Source organism: Cricetulus griseus, assembly GCF_003668045.3.
Source record: "Cricetulus griseus strain 17A/GY chromosome 1 unlocalized genomic scaffold, alternate assembly CriGri-PICRH-1.0 chr1_1, whole genome shotgun sequence".
In the NCBI taxonomy this organism is placed as follows: domain Eukaryota; kingdom Metazoa; phylum Chordata; class Mammalia; order Rodentia; family Cricetidae; genus Cricetulus; species Cricetulus griseus.
Genome location: NW_023276807.1, coordinates 204,256,300 through 204,281,800, shown reverse-complemented (window position 1 = coordinate 204,281,800; position 25,501 = coordinate 204,256,300). Strand labels below are relative to the sequence as shown.

Genomic DNA, 25,501 nt, shown 5'->3' with positions numbered 1-25,501 from the left:
TTTGCTTTTCATAGTGGTAGTATTTAAAAAACCACTGACTAATTTAAAGACACCAGAGTTTATGCTTTCTTCTAAGTTCTACAGTTCTGCTCTTTGGCCCATGGAGCTGTTATTATTATTATTGTATAATGTCTGAGACAGAGGCCATAATTTCATTCTTTTGCATGTACATATCCCTACCCATTTGTTGAAAACACCATTCTTCCCATACTGAATGAACTCCAGCACACTTGCTGAGTAGGATATACCTTACAAGTATAACTGGCTGTATGACTATAGAAACACATTTTACAATTCATGACATCTCAAATTTGATAAAAATAGATCACTTGCCTCCTGTATAACAGGCTATGTTTGCATTCTTTTTTAAAAATGAAAAATCTACTTCCCTCAACAATAGCAATAATCCCTGAATATCAATGTGTCTAGAAAAAAACAAAACCTACTACAAATGTAAAAATATAGTCTTATGATAGACACATTGGCTTAATACTGAAAACTTACACACCACACTGTGCTGTTGAAAAGGAATTAAGGCTACCACAAAAGTAGTAATACAATTATAATGATCATGAAGAAAACCCATTAATTCTACAAGCCAGATTAAATTCTCCTACAAGTTACATTTATTTGACACTGATAAAATGTCGCAAGAGATAGTAATATGAGCACCAATGGAGTTTCTTTAATAAAAAAAAATGGGGAATTTTCAGAATATAGACTTAAGTACGCAGTGTGCAGAATATAAAGCAACAAAAACCCGTCTGTTTGGGATTCATGTGGAAGTTCAGGAAATGTACAAATCAAGTCTACCTTTTTTTTTATCCACATCCTATTGTATGTCCCGATGAAGACGGTGCTAACACAGAGTCCAAGACGACTTACAAACATGGTGAGATTTGTTTAATAGCTTTTCAAGATTTTTTTCCCCCTGTAAAATGGCTTGTATTTCCACAGGTACAACAGTGAAGAAATAAATTTTTCAATTTGACATGAAATATAAAAGAACAAATTTTACAAATATAGCCAAAAAAATTAACTGCTTATAACACTATACATGGTAAATATGACCAGCCCCCTAACTTCTAGATTATTTAATACAGAGAAGCAATCTGTGATCTCAGCTTAAAAGATAGAACATCCCTTTCAGTGTGTTGATTTTTGTTTAGAAAATTAAGCTGAACTGGAAAATATATTTGTTTTTCTCTATTGTTCACTAGGGAGTCGGAGGGCAGACACTTGTGAGGACATATTACTATAAAGACAAGACAGAACTTTGTTTTACCTCTTCAGTAATGTTTAGCGTCTTCTAAAAATATTCTCAAGTTATCTCATTGGCCTTGGCTCCTAACGCAGTGACTGGAGCTGTGTCTACCACCATAGCAGGAGCTTCAGACTCTTAGTCCACAAAGGCAGAACTATGGGGTCATGAGATTGACAGCCAAGGGAACAGAACCACATGTGGCTTGAAATCAAGGTCCTAGGGCCTGTGTGTCTGCATCTTCACTGTGAGAGGCAAGACTGCATGAAGACAGCACTGTCAGCGGCACAACTGTCCACCTCTTGTGCACATCCAATGAAAAGACCAGTTCTGAGAAAAGAAGGTGAGTGAAACCACGCAACAACCTTTAGTACACTTAAGAAGAAAACATGTCCCCTAAACTCCTAAAAGTGTCCAAATATCAACACTGAGCTCCTAATAACAGAGATTGGTAAGCAAAAATAAGAGATGTTGATGCTTGATGGAGAGTTCTTAACTCTCCTAACACAGCATATGTAATAACTTAAGATGATTTCCCTACTAATCCTGGGAAACAAATTCTACTACAATCACATTACGCCGGTCCTGGCATACTTCTGTACTAGGTTAATTGTCTCAATGGAGCCCATCACAGTTTCCAATGGCTTTCTCCTTTCTCTACATCCTAACCCTGAAAGTCTATAACCAGTTACATCACGTGGCTTCCCTGAGGCACAAAGGTACCAAACCCTATAATTAACTATTGAGGAATGATATAAATATGCTCTCTTTATATTAAAAGATTTTTAATTCTCTCTGGCTACAGAAGTTTGTGTGTGTGTGTGTGTTGGGGGGGATCTAGAAAGCTTAATACTCTGCAGTGTGAACTGTAGCCTTTTTTGCAAAAAAGCTGAACGAAATTAGAGAAATGTTGGCAGCTGCAGTGTGCATGACCCAGCAGCACCGATCAATAATAATCAAACACTAGAAAAATATTCAGAGCTCTGTCCCATTCACTCTGATTATTTTTTGTAATAAAATGACACAAAGAACTGAAAAAAAACCTATTATCTATGGAAGCATGTAACTAGGGCTTTACATATGGAAACGTATTTGCAAAAGGCAAACTGGTCAGGCTGGAGACCAGGGCAAGTGGTTGGTGATTTATGGACATGTGGGGGGGGGTGGTTTAGGATTCATTTTTTAAATGTGATGACAAGCCAAGCATGAAAACAGAAGTGACCTTGGGGAAGTTTCCTTTTCTCAACTCTTAGCATTCTACATGGATGAACTAATCCTTTATTCTTACAAACTAAATTGCTTTCAGATTTGAAAATCCTTCCCTCAGCACAAAGTGATCTTATCAGAGGTGGTCCAAGTCAGCATGGCTCCCTTTGCAGGTGTGACACCACTGCTAGTCCCCTGGCAGGAAGGAAGGAGAACCTCATGGGGAAACCAAAGGAAACAGTAAAGGTGGCCTACGGCCACTAAAGAGCTTGCAGTTTATTACCGGAATTTCAAGTTGTGCTTGAGCTATCTGAGTCTGCCATGCCATAGATTTTGAAGGTCGGATGCTCCCTTACTTAGGGGCACGTGTCATGCACAGAACTAGTAGACTTATATATCCTTGACACAGAGAAGTCTGGTATCAGTGGAATATACTTGAAAAATAAAAGCTTTTGTATTTTCATAGTTGAAATTCAACCTTTCTGGATCTAACACCCTTTACTGCAGAAGATAATCCTAGGATATCAAGAATCCTCAAACTATCTCCATGTAACAAGAGGAGGAAGCAGTGAGCCCTTTATCCTTCACTGAAAACCAGTGCTGGAGGCTCTGGATGACTCAGATGGCATCCAATAGGTTTTTCTAGAAAGTTCTTTTCCTTTCTTCCTTCATTCCTTCCGTGTAGGTAATCTACGTAGAACAGAGGCAACTAACAGAGGGAACACTGTTGCTGGATTTCCAAATCACAAATAAAATTAAAACAAAACAAAACAAAACAAAACCCCTCTACCTTCAAAATGGTCTCCATGGGTAGATAAAACTATTTTAAAACTTTAGTCAAACAGCAGCAACATTGAAGAGTAATTAATATACTTTTTGCTTTTAAGAAAAAGTATTCAAATAAGTTTAATTTGCTGAAAATAGGCCAAATACCTGCAAATGGGCAAAATATGGAAAAACCAATTCAAGTATGGACATAGTATATCAGACTCACATAAATTATACATTATTTACAAAAGCTAAACCAGGCAGCCCAAATCTGTTGACGGTCCATTTAAACCGATGTTAGGTTAACTGCAGACTTTCTCCCTGGGAAGGGGTAGAATGTAGCTAAGCCCAACAGTCTCTACATTCTGAAAGCTACAATACTCCTGGCACCAGACATAGGAAATGAGCATTCAGGAATTATTAATCAACACAAAATGAAACTAACAGAGAGGGATAGCACAACTCTTATGAAATTCTGATGTAATTATTTCTCAGTGAACACCCCCTTGCTCTGCAGATGTGCTCAGTGTATCTAACTCATCACATTGAAATTTAGTTGGATTTGCAAACATTTTCAGAACTTCTGGGGCTCCTTAACCTGGAAGGGAAGGTGACAGATGGTGGGAAGGCAGTGAACAAAAATGACTCTCTTACTGTCATTTGTTGCTTTGGGGCTCACAAAATTTAGCTTTCTAAAAATGGACGAGGAAGAGGGAGGAAGCCATACTACGAAGTGCCAACAAGTGGCTTTAAAAAGTAAAATCCTATTTTAAATCTCTCTGGGTCTTAAGTAATCTGGTATGTAGATGAAGCTGGTATTAGAGTACGCAGGACATGCCCACAGCTGCAACAGCCCCCCTTAGCTCATGTCTACAGCAGCCACTGCCACCCGCTGCTCATGAATGTCGAAAAAGCTGCTAGATTCCAATCAATCAATCAATCAATCAATCAAACATTTTTGACGTGTAAGATGAGGATGAAAGGCAACCCATATTAAACAAAAACAACAGGGCAGACTAAAAACCTATGGGAAAAATCTGTTTGACATGCAGAGTATCTGATGAATTAGTATGCAAATAAACCCTGCTCAAGTTAAAATAAAATAGTATACGGACAGTCCCTTCCACCCAAAGCCAGAAAAATAAATGAGGAAAAAAAGCTGTTGATTTAAAACAGGTGCGTGGCCTATGCCTCCTGTTTGCTGGGTGCGTCTGGAAGGGCCGGCAGAGCTGGCCCTTTGGTACTGGGTCAAATTCTGGCCACTGTCAAGTATTTCCAGCCACTGCACATCTTGTGGGTGACACCTGTGCCATGCAACACTGCAGGCTGTGCACCGAGAGACATCTGTTGAATACATTTCTTCTACATTTGTAAAAAAGGATGCAAAATCTTATCCAAGTTTATAAAGAAAAAGGAAAAACTCAGTTACAAACCCGAAGTTAAAAATAAAAGCATGGTAGTTGAAATCCAATTATTACACAGGTATTAAGGTTGAACCAGGCAGACCTCAACGATGCTGCTGCTGTTCCAAGCATGCAAAACACAGTGGTTTCTGTCAACTCCTGCCATGTTTCATAACCAGATCCCCCCACCCACCCCTTTTCCCAACCCACTCTGCCTTTCCCTTAACAAACAGCATTACAAAAAGGTAGAATCTAGAGTTAGTGGCAAAATCTTCACAGTAACTTGTTAATAATGCATTGATGGCTGTCCAGGGTGTCAGTCCACTGGACCTTGGAAAATCAATTTGATGCAGTTCTGTTCGCCAACCAGCTGTGTGGCGCAGAACGGACAGGCGGCATGAAACGCATGAGTCCCGTGAGGCAGTGGGATCTGAGACCAGTACTTTGCAGACTTCTCTGAACACACGTGTCCACAGGGGGTGAAGGCGTGAGTTGGGGGTCCAGCATCAACATAAAATCCTGCCTCACAGCCCAGCCACAGAGGGACGTAGGGGCCCACAGTCCTGCACATGGGACATTCCCTCTCATTGGCCTCCGTGTCACTCCGATGGCCCCAGTTGTGGTAGCCGTGCACATGGCCACAGCTCAAGTATGCCCAGGGCTGTTTCTCTTCCACCACCTCCTTCCGATTGATGCTGGGGAAGGCCAGGGTGTTGAGGCCCACAGGACACTGGGGTCGGGCTGCATTGATCTCCTGCCTGAGGGCTTCAATGTGTTTCTGAGTCGGAGTGTGAAAAAGGCCATCTGCTGTTCTCCAGAGGAGAGTGGCCCCACATAGGTCAATGAGGGAGCCGTCTTGCAGGACATTGGTCTCACTTTCCACCTACAACAGGTTCAACAGATATACCATTAAAAGCAAAATCCTGCAAACTATGGGGGCAAAGGCACCCCAACATCCTTTCCTTAGGAAAAATAGAAGACACTGGGCAGTAACATACCTGACTAAACAGGACATGGGAATTGTCATCCACCCTCCCCACACCTCAATACACTTAACGTCCAGGGTGTAGCGCTCAGAGCACAAAGCTGAGCCTTGTAAGCTTGATTAGTGCAGTGGTTACTCTAAGAATCCCATGCACATTACACTTTTATTTAACTTTTTATGTTGGTCATACACCCACATACCTGATGAGGGATGAGGGATGTGCTGCCTAAGACCCATGCTCCTGGACAGAGCCAGTGCCTCACCAGTGCCAATGCTCCAGGTAACCCTTAGCTGCACACACCTTTATCTGCCTTCCTCCATTTTCCCTAGGGCCAGAGGTGGACCTTCATGAAAAGCCTTTGTTTTCACAGGACGTCAGTCTGTGCCACGCACCAAGTGCTTGCACAGGTGATTACCAGCTGACTAGCAGTGGGGTTAGGCCTTGGCAGCAGGGCTCAGAGCCCACCTCTACTTGTGCCAGATGTATACGAAGGTGTGAAGAGAACAAGTCTAACAAAATAGAAATGCACTCTTTGGGAGTGGGAGGCAGGCATGCCTAGAGCCAGGGGAGGTCAACGAAGCACTGTGAGGCTGGCTACTGACCCTCAGTGGCTGACAGGAGACTCCAGGGCTTTTGGCCTGTTATGAACCTGACTGTGTGGCCTTGAGGTGGTCAGTGGAGCATATTGGCCCATACTCTCCCTTTCTTTAGAATGTAGAAGGTGGCTGTGAGGGTTAAATTAAAACAAATGGAATTCTTAGAAGGTTTGGCATGCAGTAAACACTGTTGGTTGCTGTCACTTTTATGAAAATAGGTCAGAAAAGAGTTCTGAAAGGATTTTTTTCCTCAACAGAGATTTGGAAAAGATGTCAGGAGCCAGCAAGAGGGCGATAAGATCACACACCAGAGGGGTGTGATTACCCTAAGCATGGAGTGAACCCTTGGTAACTGAACCGGCTGTGGAACTCTGGAGGATGTCACAGCATGAGGCACCAGGCCCAGGCTGGATGGCTGGGTGGGAGGTCTTGGTGCCAAGAGAATCAGTGTGCCTTTCGTTAGTTCACATCCAGCCCTTAATCACATGGACTGGAGGGGTGCAGGGAAGTTGGCACAGGTTCTTTCTTTAGGCAAAATGTGGGTGCACCATGGCAAAGAGTATCTGAGGTGACAGACAAGGTAGTAGACCCAATAGTCCCGAGATCTTGATTTGAGGAAGAAAGATGCCCATATTACATATAGATCTAAGACACGTTACTTTATTGATAGGCATTGATTTCAAAATGAGTCTGCCTGGGCTGTGGGAGGTAGTTCAGTCTGAAAAGCACTTGCCTTGCAAGCAGGAGAAGCCATGTAAGAAAGTCAGGTGAGGTGCTATGCCCTTGTATTCTCAAGAGACAATAGAGTCCCTGGGAATCACTGGCTAGCTATCTTAGCTTACTGGGCAAGGCCCTGTCTAAAATGGGCAGGCAGTGCCTGAGGAACAATACCAGTGGCTGTCCTGCCGTCTCCATGTGCACATGTGAACATGTACACACATATATAGACACACATACCCACACACTACCACCACCAATACAAGCCATTTTTGGAGCCGTACTTTTTTAGCGACCTTAGCAAAAATCTATGATAGCACACACTGCTGCCTAAGCTGTCCAGAGAGATAAGAAACTCACCTGGTGACACAGGACCATCTTGCCATGGGCCTCAGGATAGCTTTACTTATTATTTTTTTTTTCTACAGGGGATTGAGTGTGGGGCCTTGCACAGGTTAGGTAAAAGCTGTTTACTGAGCTGTCTTCCCACCCTTTGGTTTCTGAGACAGGGTCTCACAATGCAGCCCAGTCAGACCCAGAACTCACAATATGCCTGCCTCTACTCCAGATACTAATTAGAGGCAGGGGCTACAGTGCCCAGCTCAGTGTATGGCTTCTATTCACAAAGGTAGGCAAACGCTCAAGTGTGAACCCACTCACCCAGACCTGTGATACAGCACTGAGTGGAACTCATGAACCGAGTTGGAATCTCAGCTGTGGCCACCTTTGGCCACCTTCTAACTCTGTAAATCAGGGGAGAACTTCACTTTTCTGTGCTGCCTGCCTTCCTAGATCAGGTGGGGGTGATTCTGCTTCCTTTACAGGGCTGTGGTGCAGGGATGAGCGAACTTTGGTAAGGAACACTAATGCAACGCCTGCACCCCCTGTGTCTTCTTCTCCCAAGGCTGTAATGATTAATCACAAGCCAGTTCATCTAGGCCAGTCTTGTGTAAAACTACCGGATCATCAGAAACATTTTTGTAAAGAAATTGTTCTCACAATCTATTTATAATGTGAGAAATATTTAAGTAAAACAGACTTGGCCTGACCTTTCTCAGAAAATGCTTTTCCTGTGTATTCATTAGAGACACGGAGACAAGGCGGCCTTATTGTAAGATGAAGGGGCCTCGCCTGTCCCTAGGGGGTGTGAAACAGAAAAGGACTCCCTAGAAGAAGCCTCAGGTGTAGGACAGCCAACTGTTCACCAGGTTCTGAGTTCTTTCTCCATCCTAGAAACATCTGGTTCTCTGCAGCTCACAGACACACACCCTCTACCCCCGTGTATGGCTGTCTGGGAAATTCCTTCTTTTGTATAATCTAGAAAAGAGCCCCTGTTCCTTACTTCTGGCTTCTATGCAATAAAGTAGGAGTGAAAGGTGACTAAGTCCTCCAGGGCCTGTCCCACAGGCTACCGCAAGGCCAGAAACCACAGATCCACTTATGACCCAAAAGAGCGACAGAAGCACCTGTTTTAAGGCTTGGCAATGGAATACATGGAAAGATGTCAGCATGCCAACGTGGCACAGGACTTCAAGGAAAGCTGCTGAGCAATACCTAGAGCCCTATTAATTTCTAACTACAAAACTAGGGTGGTGGGGGGGAACGCCAACTTGGTTATTTCCTAGTTTTAAAAAATCTAAATCTTTCTTTAATATAAAAATTTCACTCACTGTCTCCCACTGCTTAGGATTTTTCTGACTTAGTAAAGTATTAAGGGAAAAGATGAATTTTTCAGTGATAAATATAATAAATGATCTCAGTCTTAAGACAGGATGAAAAATAACAGACTTCCATACAGGAATGGCCAGCTATAAGGAGGGCAATCACAGCCCTCTGAATCTGGACATTACAGAATGCTGTTTCTGGGTCAGAGAATGGCACACTCCACCCTGCACAAAGGTTCTAAGCTCCATGGGTGGGGAAGTGATGGTCACCATGAAGCGTCTGCACTTTGGTACATTTCCCAGAGCAGTGTCCACTCACCAGCTTTCCCCTCTGCTGGGCCGACCTGGTCTCTCTTAAGGTGTACACATCTCCACAGACAGAGATCTCTCGCCAGACTCCAGGCTGGGACTCCTGGGTGAAGCCTCCTCGAGGGTGCATCACCAGAACACCATTGGTAGTGAGCCCATCCATGTGTCCATCTGGGTTTTTCCATTTTGCTGCCTTTTCCTGGAGAACAACACCACAGACCAGAAAAAGCACGCTAGAGTAGCACTCAAAGAGGGGACTCCAGAGTCTCCTTAAAATACAGTGGAAAGCTAGCCAAGCAGTGGTGGCGCACACCTTTAATCCCAGCACTCAGGAGGCAGAGGCAAGTGATCTCTGTGAATTCAAGGCCAGCCTGGTCTACATAGCTAGTTTCAGGACAGCCAGGGCTACAGGGCTACATAGAGAAATCCTATCTTGAACCCCCAGCCCTGAAAGGATGGAAGACAGAAAAGGGATTTCCTTTTCTATTTAAAGCTGATAACCATACATCAGTGTGCTGCTCCGACAACAGAGAGATGCTAAGTTATTTGAAGCTTAATGGCTCATCTCTATAGCCACAGGAGTTTAGACATACCTAGTACCCGAATACTTCACTCTGAGATCCCCTACCTATGCCAAGCCTGCTCTCACCCAGGCACCTAAAAATATTTCATATGCACTCAATACCTAGATACAGAAGGAAAAATAATATTCTAAAAAGCACTTTTATTAAAGGTACAAACTTAAAAGATTATGCTAATAATTTGAGGGCCAGTGTGTTCCCATGCAAACTGCTTTCTCCAGGCAATGGCAGCAGTGATGGGACAGACTTTCTTACTTGTTACACAGCTCGGATGCCCCTCGCCTTTCCTGGAAGAGCTCGTGTTTTGTCCATGTGGCAGGGCAGGAAGGATCAAAATTCTGCCCTATATAAGCCCATAGGAACAGCCCCTGGTGAGGGGGCAGGGATGGGCCTGTGGTGAAGTGGCTTTGCCCTGAGAAGTAACAGAAGCACAGAGCCTCGCTACCTCCCTCCTCTCTCTCAGGGAGCTGCCCCACTCAGCAGATGTCAGGAAGCTGAGGAGCAGGCGCACACTCAGCAGCAGGCTTCCCCCTCCCTACAAGCCCCTGGTGGCTGGTGTATCTGGAGAAGCAGTGGGCAAGACAGAGAGAACCAGGCCCAAGATGTCACGGGACCACCCCATCAACCAGTGCTAGACTGGCCTTCCTCAGAACTTCCTGTCATATGGGACACTATATTTTTATTATCCTTTAGGTCCCAGTGGACAATTTTCTCTCTGTAGCAATATTCTGAATCAAAAGGTACTTGTATTAAGATAGGGCTTGTCTATCAAGATACCCTATGAAGGCAGGGCTTTTTGCTTTCTATAACCACATACCACATCAGTATGGAATACAGCAAACATCCACCTTTCAATGAACACATCACTAACAATTTCCTCCAAGCTCCCAATGTCTAAATTTGGCCATTTACTTTTCCCTTTGAAATAAACCTCTCAAATTACCATAGATGTATTGTAATGTTAATATGCACTTCTTTAAAAATAATTATTGCATACATTATAATTGATACAGCAAGTACAACAATAACTAAGTAATCTTCGGACTTTTTTCTTTTTATTGAGACAGGGTCTCTTTAGTATAGGCTGACCTTGAACCCTCAGCTTCTCCCTCCTGAGTGCTGGGTACACATGACCTGGCTTCATATTATCCTCAGGTTTTTACCACCATCTCCTCAGGCTATCCTTCTGAAAACTAAAACATCAAACATCTAACTACAGCCTCCATACAAAGCAACTTCCTCACAAACTGAAGTACAATCACAGTAGTGGGTGGGATTTTGAAACCACAATATTTCCATAGTACTTACTCCAAGAAATATGTTCTTGGAAGAGTCGAATCCAGCTGCGAATATGCGTGCTGTGTACGGCTCACTCCTGTCACACACGATCCTGCAGGCAAACCTAGAGATGGTGCTCTGTGTGATCTGGGCATCATCGTTCTGGCAGCCAGAAACAGTGTCTGTAACCACGAAGTCGATAGGGCTTTCTGTTGATCTGCCCACCTGAATAAACCAAACACTCTCATGACTCACATGAAAAACATCAGGCTCCATGTCATATTCACAGGACCAGGAGTCCAGAACCCTGTCAACTTCATTATCTTTGCTTCATCGATTGTTTTCCCTTTCTTTCTGCCTCAGAGAAATTATAATATGCAACCATAAGGTCTCTTTAAAATCTGTTTCATTTCATCATGGTACCACAACAGTTAATGAGATCTTACCCCAATCCACCATTGTGCTCGTATGCACTGCAAGTCCACATGCAAGTAGAGGCCAGAAGACAACCTGGGCTTCACTGGGCTTCAGTAAGCCTCCTGTTTCCACCTCTTCAGCACTGAAATTATTAGCACACACTAATCCCCCTGGAGACTGTGTGTGTGACTGTGTGTATGCCTCTGTGTGTGTGTTTGGGGACTTGAACTTAGGTCCTCATTCTTGAGAGGCAAGAAGTTTACCAATTGAGCTATCTCCCTAGTCTGAGATGGGTACATAAAAATGCACAATACTACAGATATAACAGTATATAGCAGAATGCTAGATCTTATTCATTTTAACTGCAACTTTATAACTGTTAGTCCACCAATTTTAAATATTACAAGAAAGCTCGGTTTTCTATTCTGGGTGAATGATGTTAGATTCTCTCTCGGTTCCAATTGGAGATACTACTTTTATAGCAAATCGCTCTTTGTTTTCTATTTTCAGAGGAAGTGAACTTTTGAAGAAACAAAGGAACTCTTTGCTTGCTGGACTCCCTAAATCAGTCAGTCCATGACTCGCAGCACTGAGGAAACAAAGCCCTTACATGGGACAGCGGGGAAAATACCAGTCAACACTGCTCAATGAACCAGAGGAGAACACCGGGGCATCTCTAAGTCAACCCAAAGCCCAAAATGTGAGTGAAGGAAATATTTAAAAAGCTAGTCTTAGCACCTCGTGTCTGGATTATAAGGAAACCTCTCTGTGGAAGTCTAAAAGTTGCTACTGATATTATAGTGGCTTCCTTTCCTTGGTGAGATTTCAAAGCTGCCAGGAAACTGTATTTCACTCCTACTATAGAGTTTTTACAACCTTTCCTGTTCAGTAGATTCCACTAAACAGGCCCTGCTCCCCCCTGCGAACTAGAAGACACATTTGCTTATGAATAAGAAATTCCTCAGGATGGGATATTAAACATTTATATACTGAAGCCCCCAAACCATTTACATGAAGATGAAGAGTTCCTTCCTAAATACGCCACTAATGCCCTCGCCTGAAAACAGACACCAGTTCTTTCAGAAGCTGCCAGGGGGAGGAACACATGGGCCCTGACACGGATGCACAGAAGGACATGAAAATCAATTTCCAAGGTGTTTTTATTCTGATTGTGAATTCTGTCTGAAAAGATAAGCAATGTGAAATACATGGTTTTTTAAAAAATTCAAACCAGTAAAAAGAAGAGATCATGTATCATGCAGCTCTGCATGCTTCCCAGAAATGCCCATTGATTTCCTTTGCAAGTGTCTCCTGTACGCTCCCATGGACAGACTACCCCACAAAGCCAGAAGTTAACACGTCTATTTGCTTTTGTTTTTTAACGGCCCTTAATTCCTTGTTCTAATGAAATGTGTCTGGAATAAACACAGTTCCTGGCTTCACTGACCTCAGCAGATGTATACTGCTTAGCTGCATGCATCTCAGTCTTAGAAAACATAGAACTTACTTAAAAATGCAACACAAAAATCTAAACTAGAGATAACATAAAACCATACCATATACATCATCTTTCTAAAGTTGCACAACTTCCCCTGTTGGATCCCTTTTCAAGATGGCTGTGTAACTTAGCTCAACTGACAAAGTCAGGATTTTAACTTGAAATTACTTAGTAATAAATTAAAAATAAGTTTTATATATGCACAGCTCAAAATAAAAATGCACAAAAGCACAGAATGGAAGCACATCTCCTTTCCTTTTAAAAATATGTATTTTACATACTATTTGAGATTTTTATACATGTATACAATATGTTTTGATCATACCCACTCCCTATTCCTCATTCCACCTCTCCTGGAATCCTCTCCAAATCCCCCTCTCAACTTGTTCTTAATTTTTTTCCCTTTAAACCTGAGTCCAGTTAGTGCTGCCCACATGTGCATTGGTGTAGGGCATAGTCCACCTACGAGTGTCCACAACCTCAAACCAAATGCACTCTCCCTTCCCCAGTAGCCATCATGTCAGCAGCTCCTCAGCTAGGGTGGGGCCTTGTCAGCCCCTCCCCCACCTAAGCAGGAATGACTAGCTTGACTTTGTGATGATCTTATAGGGGCAAGCTCTAAGTTTCTTTTCTAAAGCTTTCATTTTTTTTTTAAAGTAAGGCTGCAGATGCTGCAAATATTTGATAAATAGAGAAACATAAAAAGGAGAAAATAAGGCTTCTTCAACCCAGCATCATACCTCACCCTAAACTTTTATTCCAAATGATGTCTAGGAGTAAAATAAATGTGAGAAGCCTGTATTTCCCTGCTCACGTCACAAAACCTGAATGAAGCCTGTGTCCCATGCCCATGAGTCTTAAAAAAAGACAGGACGGCACACATGGTTGTAAGCTAAAAGACAGCTATCTGAGATGCTACACACAACTCTGAGAAGGCTAGGCAAGTGATCTGCCATTGAGACCCACTTCCCACCCACAGCAATGACTTCCCTCCCTCTAGGAGTGCCGCATGGTGATTTTACACTAAACTCGTGTCTCACGATTTAAAACTTGAAATTTTATTCCAAGTGGAACATCTTGTTAGGATCAATTATTTTAAGCCATGCTCTTATCTGGCTGGCCATATTTGACTTATCACTTCCCCTCCATTTGCATCCCACCTCTGGAGGGTTAATAAGATTTCCTCCTTTAAGACACATTAAAGAAAATTGAGCCCCTTTCTTATTGTAAACCGGGTTGGTGTGGGAACCTGCAGCCTGTCCTTTCTTCAGTTGGATCGGCTCCACATTCTCTTACAGGCAGTCGTGTAGACAAGCTGAGATGCCTCTACATTTCATTTGACAGTTAAGTGGTACACAAGCCAAGATGCTTCTAAATTCATCTGCTATTCATAGAATGCTGGCATTCAGAAAATAGATGTAGTGAGAACTTCACTCACCATACTTGAAACTTTATACATAATAAAGTCCATTTGCTGAATGCCAGTGGAGCCCAAGAAGAGGGTGCACAAGAGGCACAAAGGCCTTTCTCATGTCTCCTTTCCCTCCCTCTATATACAGTCATTTTCTCACTTTGTTTTCTATCACACAGAACCATGGCTGTTTCTATCTAGGAGGCATCGGGAGATACCCTGTACCCCAATGGTGTCTTTTCCTGCAGATTTGCTCTTGACTGTCTCCCCCAACTCTTCACTTGCTCCTTCATTTTGGATCTTGCACATTCTAGAGCACCTTGAACTGTAGTGCCATGTTGAACTGCTATAGAAGTTTCAGTGGCTGCTCTTGGGACCTACCACTGCCACAAGCACAGACCCCACTGGATGGCTGCCTTAGGAAAGCTCTCCTGTCTGCTGCAGCCATCAGCTCTCGCCTACCAGTAACAGGCCTTAGATCAACCCATCTGATCAACTTAGATCACCCATCTGATCAACTTCCCTTCTCAGCCCAGGCCATCAGACTTCCTAACCCTCCCTCTCCTGGGATCAGCAGACTGCTAACCCCAGGCTGCAAGCCTGATCACATCTACCCCTGGTATTCATCCTGCAAATACTTCCAGCCCACCTCCCCCTCTCAGATAATGTAGTCAAAGATGGTGCTGAGGGGAAGTCAGATGGGCGAGTCCTGAGTTGTTGACAAAAAAGGAAGATTGGTTGCCTAGATTGAACCAGATGAGATCACTGCATGAACAGCTCGTGTTCACTAGGTAAAGCATAGGGCACCTAGACGAGTGATAGGCTGACCTTTAAAACCACTGGCTGGCTGTTTTCCCACTCTGTGGTTTTTTTGCTTGAAAAGATGCTTGCTGTGGGACAATAAATGAGTTCCTGCTTGACTAGACTCCCTGCTGCATCTGATTGTCTCCAGGATTCTGGAAGGCTGGGGAATGGGGCTAGCAGTGCCCTATGCTCAGCCTTCTGTGGCTGGGCTAAAACCCTGCAAGATAATCCTACTAAATCTAGCTCACTAGCCAAAAGTGCTGACTCTTCTCCAAGCTACAAGCTAGCACATCCAATCCACCCTATGCCTAGTGAGCATCTCTGGTGTGACATGATCTCAACAAAGCTTAGACCCTCAAGCCCCTCTCTGGATGACAATGGCTGCCATACAATTTGTTCCATCTAAAACTCAAACCCAAAAACTGTCCTTAAGTCTTCACTTTGCTCCTTGTCCACATGGTTTCTCTGTATAACCTTGTCTTTGTAGCTTCCATGCACCCTTCAGGTCCTTCCATTTTCCCCTTCATGGCTCAAGTTATCATCATCATATACAGGGACTCTATTTATCTAGCACCTTCTTTGCAAGTAACAATGTCTTACTCTACACACCTGTTTATCTCCCCTCACTTCCTTCCTGCTTGCCCCTGTTCCAGTCTTGGGGCTCTTAAAATGTAGGTATTATTAATGTTTTTCTTTAACTAAATTGCTGCTAATTAAGTGCTATCATGCTCAGCATGCACCTGGTACTTTGTCTCATCTAAGGAGCACTGCAAGGCATTGGCCTCTTCCTTTGGTTTCCTCTCTTGTTGAGAGCTTCTTTATTTCCTTCTTTTTTTTTCTTATTTTTTTTAAGATTTATTTATTTACTTTATATATATGAGTGCTCTACTTGCATGCATGTCTGCACACCAGAAGAGGGCATCAGATGCCTGGAGATATTTGTGAGCCACCATGTGGTTGCTGGGAACTGAAATCAGGCCTCTGGAAGGGCAGCCAGGGCTCTTAACCACTGAGCTATCTTTCCAGCCCCCAAGGATTTGTGTGTTTTAATGTGAGCAATTTATACAATGATAACTTTAAAAAATCCTTGAACATTTAATCATTTAGAATTTTATAGTGTTCTGAGACAGTTTTCTTCCTCAGATGGCTACTTACAGCAATTTTGATCTTAATTTTTAATCACATAGCTAGAAAGACAATTAAATACTTCCCGAAAATGTTGAGGACAGTTTAAGAGAAAGAAGACAGTTCTGACGTAGGCTGGCTCTTCTGCTAGTCAGAGCTGTTGAAGCTCATGTGCACCATGGGTCTTTCTGGTCTACCTACTACTCACTCTACTCATGCTGAAGTGTGTACTTACCGCTCGTTTTTTGTTAGGAAATGTATCTTTGTGGTTAAGTCATGCTTCATATTCCCTAATTACTTATGCATAGACTAGTAGTTATATAGTCTATGTATAGCTACTAGTTTATGCATAAATAAATAAATGGTTTACATCACTAGTGCTGCTGCAATGCTGCCCTGTGGACATGCTGCTCTGACTTAGAGTGTTGTTCAGAGGCCATTTCCACACAAGGTGTTCGGTGCTGTGTTTCCAACTAACAACAGTAAGGAGTACACTGCCATGAGCTAATCCTTATTTAACAATTGCAAAATACAGCTATTGCTATTTGTGGTTCTCTTTCTGACACCTATCCCTGTTTTGCTCTAGCTCCTTTTGTAAAGTCTGGGGAGATGGTTAATGCAGGAAGGGGATCAGCCTTCGGCATCTGGATTTGATGTCTCAAGTCCCCACTTAAAGAAGCTATGCTGTGAAAAACAAATCCCACTGCTTTGTCTGCTAACTAAACCTTCCCATTCTAACACACGAAATCATCTCAGCTTTGCTGCAGGGTCTGTTTCTTCATCCTGCACTCACTCTGTCCATGGTTTCCCTCCCTATACACAAGTGTAGGGCTCACCTCTGCCTTCTGTCTTTATGAGTCCACATTAAAATTCTCCGTTTCTTAAGTATTGAATCTTGGATGCATTTTCTAATGCTTTACTTCAGCTTCATTAACTGATGTTTTCTTCTCTCTTCTGCTTTTGTTTCGTTTATTTCTAGACTCTATAATATGCCATCAACTCTTCCTACCCTCATCCTATACCTTCTTAAGGTCAGAAGAGCTTTTTGAGATAAGCATTTAGTAATTTAACCGTCACTCTTTATTGTTTTACGACTTAATTCTGAAAGCACTTCGGCTTTACATTTTCTAGAAGGGAGTTAAGGTGTTGGTCACATCACATGAATTTTTCCATACACTGTTTCAATTATTTCTGGGAACCTCTAATATTTTTATGTCTTGTCTGATTTGTGTTATTTAAAAACTTTTCTATTATTTTTGTTTTAAAAGAGAATGGCTTTACTTTTTTGCCTATTGTTAATACCAATTTTTATTGTATTAAGGTTGATGAGGAAAAATGAATTTGAAGGAAAGTGGGGGTGAGCATGTGGGAGGGTTTGGAGGGAGGAAAGGGAAGGGAGAAATGCTGTAATTAAAATCCAACCTCAAAAACAAGCAAGCAAAGAATCAAAATTATCTGAGGACATGGTTGTATAATTTCCTTTTACCCTTTAGAATGGAAGTGATTTTTATGTTATCCACACCTCTTTCCCCTGGGCATGACTGAATGTCACTATGGCAGATGTTCTGGTTGCATGTCAAAACACACAAGTAAAGGGAAATGGATTAGTTTCCATTAAAAAAAGAAGCATTACCTGAAACATGTCCGTGTCTTTATCATGTGTGTACTCCACCACCACAGTCTGGCTCCTTGACAAAGTGTAGGATATGCTGTGCTGACCTCTGCAGCTGATAGCCTAATAGTGAGAGAAGGAAAAAAAAAACACTCATTTAAATTTCATCCTAGTGACTGGCCACAATTCTGTTCCAGTTCATAGTCACCTGTCCACCAGGAAAACTGAGCATAAGCCAGCATCGTCCCAATGGTCAGAGCTGTCCCCATGTTCGCCCTAAAAACCAGAGGAGCTAAAATATAGAATTTGGGAAAGCTTTGTCATATACTCTATACAGGTACAAAAAAATCAGTTTATTTGCAACACTTCATTTAATTATATTGTCAGAAAAATATATACATACACTCTCTTGTCAAACTGAAGTGATAGAATTTTAGACATCATGACTTCTTTAAAATTTTAAAATTTCCTTCAAGCAGTGGGTAAACTAATAGCATTTTGTCACATTGCTTCCTCTATTACAGAGATTATAAGCACACTAAAAAAGTCATGAAAACACTATTAATATCCTGCAAGGATATCTGCATGACAATATATTGTTCTAACTCATGCCAGCAATATCTACACAGGGTTCTGCATCTCAGTTATATGTTGTATAAGAAACTGATGGGCTCACACATTTTATATCTTAAACAAACAACACAACAGCAGGATTAGGTGGTACATTACTGAAATTCCAGTGCTTGAAAGACGGAGGCAGGATTGTAAGTTGGAAGTCAGTTTGGGCAAGAGCAAGAGCGTATCTCTAAAATAAGATCAACCTATTTGTAGTTCTCCCTCCCTCCTTCTTTCCTTCCTTCCTGTTAATAAAGCCATTATTTTTCAAATAATCTAGGAATAGTAAGACAAGATATTGCTAATATTTTCTTCATCATGATATGTTTGGACACATCTTAAATTGTAATTACATGCTTTTAGGATTTCTAAATTAATAAGGAAATCGATTTATAGTATACTCCAAATTATTTCATTTACATATTCTGTAGTAATTTAAACATATCTTCATTCTACTTTTATATTAAGTATAATAAATAAAACTTTAATAGACCTCTCTATTAAACATTCCTTGAAGGAAGGCACTGTCTAGAGAGCACGAAAACCTGAAGTGGCCGGACACACACAGCATGTTAATTCCAAAGATTCTGAGCATCTTTGTTTAACTAGCAACTGCTCAGAGAAGAAAGCAGCAGAGAATTCAGTCACAATAAGCCTGGTGAACCTACAGATACCACTTCTACTGAGGAACTCCACGATTGATCTCTTATACCATCTTATTAAGATAATGCAATTATTAAAGACAGCAGAGCTCTTTAATATGGCCAGAAATTTCAAAAACACTTCTTATCTAATGCCATCAACTATGTCTTCTAAATCTTTATTGGTCTGAGTTGTATTATTTTTCTTAGGCTACAAAGATTATACACGTAGAAAAAGCTGTCAAAAAAAAAAAACTGTGAATGTCCCATATGGATTTGTACATAATAATATAATGTTTTAACCAATGATAGTCATATCATTGCTGGCATGACATTATTAAAAGTCAAATTTATAACACTGTAACATTGCATCTGTCTTGAACATTTTAAACAGCAATAGCCTTGTGTGTGTGTGTGTGTGTCTTTATGTAACCCTGGAACTCACTAAGTAGACCACACTAGTCTTCCAATCATCCAAAACCACATGCCTCTATTTCCTGAGTACTGGGATTAAGGGCATATAAACCAAAGACTTACTAGTCTCTCATATGTGATGCTAAATTCTTTTGTGGTCTTACATTTTGTTTCTTAGAAAGACTCATTTTCATGTAATAAAAAATTATGTCCATTACAATTATCTGATAACTAAATGGGGTGGAATGGGAGGTCAGTGGGAGGGCATGGCAGGATGGGAGAGAGAGGGAACTGGGATTGGTATGTAATTTTTTCTTTTTACACAATAATAAATAATAATAATAAATTATTTCTCTCAAAGGAAAAATACATAGAAAAATGTCATTTATATTTTAATTAAGTTTTATAAATAAAACTAAAATATATTTTATTATTCTAAAGACATGGGTACTATTAAGTAAATGAAAATAGAATTAAATTATATTAATAAATACAAATATGCAGAGAAAGTATGTATACCTACCTATGTGTTGGTGAAAAATATGCATGTGCAAATTGATATGCACACATACAATTTAAATTTGTGTCAATACTAAATATGTATTTACTCACAAATTGTGATACAAACCCTTTTATATAAAGTGATGTCTCCCAACAACTTAAAAAAAAAGTCAAATTTATAAGGAACTGTTGCCACTTTAAGACAGGGGGTACACTAATCAACTTATGGTGGTGCTCACTTCACAGTCTTTATGCTACACCACCACACTGTACACTTTGAAAACATAGAAGTTTTATTTTCAGTAAATCTGGGCAAAATCAAATTACAAATTCAAGTCAGCAGTTCTCAACCTGTGGGTCACAACCTCATTACAGTAGCAAAACACAGTTCTAAAGTAGCAATGAAATAATTTTATGGTGGGGGGCCACCTTGACATGAGGGTTCTAGCACTAGGAAGACTGAGAACCACTGCACTAAATGGATATATTCAGGGAGGCGTTACTTTAAAAAATAATTTATTTAAAGGTTCCTTATAAATATGTGTGTCTCAGATTAATTCAACTTACCACTATGTTAATTCTAACACAACCTTCCTGGCTACATATGTTATACACAATATCAATGCCTGTTTACCTGTGTGAAGAGGTAACAAGTGCCATACAGAAAACCTCTGGAAAAGGGTTATATTTCTGTATGATGGTCCTTTCATAAGCATTTTTTCACATTCCCACTATAAACCCTAACATGTCTGAGACAGGAACTTGGGAGGCAAGTTCCTCACTCTCAAAACCCTCTATTTTTATTGGCACTTTTCTTCCCTTTTTTTCAGATTTTTTTTATTTGAATTAGAAACAGGATTGTTTTACATTACAATCCCAGTTCCCTTCTCCCTCCCGTCCTCCCCTACCAACCCCCCCAACCAACTAAAATCCTACCTTTATATATCCTTTCTGCTCCCCCTGGATGGTGAGGCCTTCCATAGGTGTCATCAGAGTCTATCATATCCTTTGGGATAGGGCCTAAGCCCACCCCCGTGTGTCTTGGCTCAGGGAGTATTCCTCTATGTGGAATGGGCTCTCAAAGTCCACACCTATGCTAGGGATAAGTACTGAACTACTACAGCAGGTCCCGTAGATTTCTGAGGGTTCCTCACTGAAACCCATGTTCCTGGGGTCTGGATCAGTCCCAATCTGGTATCTCAGCTATCAGTCTGGGGAGCAAGAGTTTCCCAATGTTCAGGTCAGCTGTTTATGTAGGTTTCAGCAGCTTGGTCTGGACCCCTTTGCTCTTCACTTATCCTTCTCTGCATCTGGATTCCAGTTCACTTTGGTGATTATTTGATTTGTGGGTGTCTGCTTCTACTTCCACCAGCTGCTGGATGAAGGCTATCGGATGGCATATAAGACAGTCATCAATCTCATTATCAGGGTAGGGCATTTAAGGAAGCCTCTCCTCTGTTGCTTAGATTGTTAGCTGGTGTCATTTTTGTAGATCTCCAGACATTTCCCTAGTGCCTGATTTCTCTGTAAACCTAAAATGTCCCCCTCTATTATGGTATCTCCATTCTTGTTCCCCTGACTCAACCTTTCTGCTCCCTCATGTGCTCTGCATCCTTCCTCTTCTTCCCTTCTCATTCTCCTAGCTCCCTCCCCCCTTTTCGCATGCTCCCAATTTGCTCAGATCTTGTCCTTTTCCCCTTCTCCATGGGACCATGTATGTCTCTCTTAGGGTCCTCCTTGTTTACTAGTTTCTCTGGCAGTGTGGATTGTAGGCTGGTAAGTCTTTACTCTATGTCTAAAATCTGCATATGAGTGAGTACATACCATGTTTGTCTTTTTGTGATTGGGTTACTTTGTTCAGAATGGTTTCTTCTAGTTCCATCCATTTTCCTGCAAATTTCAAGATTCCATTGTTTTTTTCTGCTGAGTAGTACTCCATTGTGTAAATGTACCACATTTTCTCTATCCATTCTTCGGCTGAGGGGCATCTAGGCTGCTTCCAGTTTCTGGCTATTACAGATAATGCTGCTATGAACATGGTTGAACAGATGTCCTTGTATGAACGTGCTTCTTTTGGGTATATGCTGCTGGATCTTGTGGTAGACTGATTTCCATTTTCTTGAGGAGTCGCCATACTGATTTCCAATGTGACTGTACAAGTTGGCACATCCACCAGCAGTGGAGGAGTGTTACCCTTTCTCCACATCCTCTCCAGCATAAACTGTCATTGGTGTTTTTGATTTTGGCCATTCTGACAGGAGTAAGATGGTATCTCAAACCCTCTACTTTAAAATTACCCATTTTACCATTTTAAACCACTGTGGGTTCTTTATGTTGCCAAACAGTAATGGCCAAGCTTAGGAAAGGAAAACGATACTATACCAAGAAAACGTGTTTTCTCCATCTTTTTGACTTAGAAATTCATAGATGAGGCCTATGACTGGAGGTTCTAGATTTGAGGGAGAGAGTCTGCATAAGCTCCAAGAAAACAGCCAGTGCTGGCTCTCAGGATGCTGCCAGCACCTCAAAGCAGGACTGATCTCATTTATTCTCATTTTCAGCTTCAAGGGCAGCACAGTGTTCAATGATGAAGGAATGAGCAAAAGAAAGAATTTACCACAGACACAAGATGATGTTCAGATGTTCCTTCCTCGGGCCTTCCTCTAGCGGTCCTTGCTCTTTATTGATGAAAGTATTCTGATAGTGACCAATGGCGTTAACTCTCACCTGTCTTCAGTCTATACAAGCTACTTTATTCCAAGTATGACTGGAAACACACGATTAGCCAATTGTGTCCACACAGAACAATAGAGTCTACTCCATGCACCTAAGGAAGTGAAGCCTGACTTTACACAGTCCCAGAGGCCCATATAGGCCCACTGTGAGCCAGGCATTGTTTTCTTTCTTGTGCTGTGTGGCCCCTGTGACAGGCTCAGCTTGTGCAGCCTTTGCCATTAAGGGTGAGAACAGAGTATGTATGTCCTGCTTCAATTTCGACTAAGAACCTGATGTCAGGGACTTCTTCAAGTCTGTAGACTCAAAACCAAACATGGTTCCAACTCCTCCTCTCATAAACCTAAGCATGCATCTGTCATTAATGACAGTCAAGAGAGTACACTCTTCTCTCTCTCTCTCTCTCTCTCTCTCTCTCTCTCTCTCTCTCTCTCTCTCTGTGTGTGTGTGTGTGTGTGTGCACATTGATTATCTGACTTTCAAATGCATGGAAGTAGAATTCATTTTCTTCCAAATGAAACCATCGCCTGTTACTACACATCTCTTGGAACCAAATGACTCAAAACCTTAATATTGTCTTTTTCTAGATGCCTCAGATGCCAACAGAACTGCCAGGTACCATGGCAGTGTGACTAATTCAGAATACAGAGCTTCTGGGAGCTTGCTCCGCCCAGTCTCCTCTCTGGGTATATGCATTTGGGCCTGTCTCTGCCTCTTGGAAGGGAGACCAGCAGACTTGATGTGGCTACATGCTGAAGGAACCTCTCCTACCTGACTCCAGTATTCTCAGCCCTGCTCAGAGGGCACTGCCTTGGGTATCCAAGTTTGTTTTTCTTCACTGCTGCAACCAGACATATTAACAGAACCTGGGAAGAAGGGAACCAAAGACACCAATGGAATCTGGGAATGAGGGGCTTCGAAGCTGAGCTTTCATGCCAAGGGATGTTTCCCATACTCTGTACCCTGGGGTGAAGCCAGCACCTACCCCTAGCTATCTGATGGGTAATCTTGTGACATGGCCTAATACTCTACTCTAGGAGCCAACCTATCCTCTTCTCAAAGATGGCTACCACTGCATTCTTTATTAGGGTCTGATGGGTCAGTCAGCTACAGCCTCCCCACCCCTGCACATTTCAGGCGGCAGTATTTTAAGTCACTCTGTATATTAATCCTAACTAGTAATTTAATATTTAAGTCCATTGTATAAAGTCACTATACATGGCGACTGCTGCAGAAAGGACCTGATAAAAGGAAGAACAAGCTGCAGTGACCTCTCACAGTAGGCCTGTTATTAAGCACAACCATCCCACGACAAAGTGCAGATCTGTAGAAACACCTTACCTGCTTAAGAAACAAGAGTGAAACAGTTGGGCATAAGTCTGAATTGAGGTCTATTGCATCACTTTTTGGTCTAAATCAACTTTTGACCTGTATGTGTGTGGCAGAACCATGCCCACTTACAGGCAATTGGTTAAACTTGCTTGACTGTGCAGCCTGAAGCAACTGCTGGGAAGATGCACTGTGCTGAGCACTGTGTACTTTGTGATGCTAGGCACAGCAGTGTGGGTACCACATGGTTTTAGGTACACACTCACACAGAATAGCAGTCCATTAGCAAGGACTATCCCACCACATGTGAATCCACACTGCCTCACTGCAGTGCCCATTGACAATCCAGCAAGTGTGTGAAGTGCATTCCCATTAAGTAGTTCTCTGAATATAAGTACTTGGTTTACTCTTCTGGGCTCCAACTTTAGATGAACTTACGTGAGCACTACTAAGATCAACTTGGTTAGTGGAATTTAATGCTAAAGACCCACCACACTGGACATGGCTTGGATTCTACCTGGGCTAGTATAAACCGCACCCCTTTCTGATTCTTTGGTGACCCTCTTTCACCAAAAGCCCAAGGAGTGCTTCCTCACACGTCAAGCTGTGCTTACAGCACTGCATCAAAACCAAACAGGCTTGCCATCAGCTCATTGGAGTCCATCACACGTGCTGGAGATGACTATTCTCTCTGGTTTAAATACATGTTTGATATTGACTGTATTAATTAGAGATAATCCTAGTATGATAAACACATTTTTCTAGAACTAATGACTTTTATGTCAGGATGACAAGTATAATTAGGCAATAAATCCTCAATCAGTCTGGTTCAAATTGCTACAGGGAAGATGAGGTTTCTGCCATCCTTGTCAATTTATGTATAAAATATGTATGAGTACTATTTCTAAAGGAATTCTCAATTCATGGCGCATGCACACACACTTTAAGATATTCCATTTTTCAAGGAACCATATTATTTCAGACAAGTGCCTAAGCAATGGCTATGACAAGCAAGTCACAGAGTGTTAATGTGAGTTTAATCAAAAGCAATAGTATTTCCTTGCAAATCAAAGTGATAAGCCTATTTGATAGTAGCAAGGGTTTTGAACTTGGTGCTAGGCCATTCTTGCTCCCATCCACGTCAGCTTAGTGAGCTATTTTATAAGCCTTGACAGAGAGTATACTGTACACATGGTGCTGGCCACTGCCAGGGGCAGACAGAGCCAATCAGCAAGCACAGAGGGTAGAGACTAAGAACACTTAAGAAGCACCTCTTTCTAACTTGGGGTCACCCTTAACAAGGAAGCTGGATCTGGTTGGTGGTACCAGTCAGAGACGACTGGATTCTGATAGTTCAGAAGTCAGGGACAGCAGAGGCTACAGTAGAAAAGCTATTTCCTGTGCTCTCTGAGAATCTGTGTATCCTGTGATTAAGCACAAAGTACAGAATAAGTCAAAGTCTTACTGTCATCAGACTAATATTTCCAACCTGGCAGGATCTAGACTCACCTAAATGACCAGCCTCTGGGCAGGCCTGGGAGGGGTTATCTAGGTTAGACTGGCTGAGGTGGTAAGACCCACCTAACTGCAGTCAACACCATTCCATGGGCTGAGGTCCTAAACTGAGTAACA

At 41.9% G+C, this 25,501-nt stretch overlaps 1 protein-coding gene across 4 annotated transcripts in view; it reads right to left on the bottom strand.

Moving 5' to 3' along the window:
- Positions 1 to 881: 881 nt before the first annotated feature.
- Peli2 (pellino E3 ubiquitin protein ligase family member 2) overlaps positions 882 to 25,501 on the bottom strand; it is a 143,049-nt gene continuing 118,429 nt past the window's right edge. For all 4 annotated transcript variants that reach the window (XM_027386564.2, XM_027386565.2, XM_027386566.2 and 1 more), the window contains 4 exons: positions 17,658 to 17,759; positions 10,800 to 10,994; positions 8,921 to 9,109; positions 882 to 5,521 (listed from right to left, as the gene is read on the bottom strand). In XM_027386564.2, the coding sequence (XP_027242365.1) occupies positions 4,955 to 5,521; positions 8,921 to 9,109; positions 10,800 to 10,994; positions 17,658 to 17,759 (1,053 nt within the window). In that variant the 3' untranslated portion in view covers positions 882 to 4,954. The remainder of the gene's footprint in view (positions 5,522 to 8,920; positions 9,110 to 10,799; positions 10,995 to 17,657; positions 17,760 to 25,501) is intronic.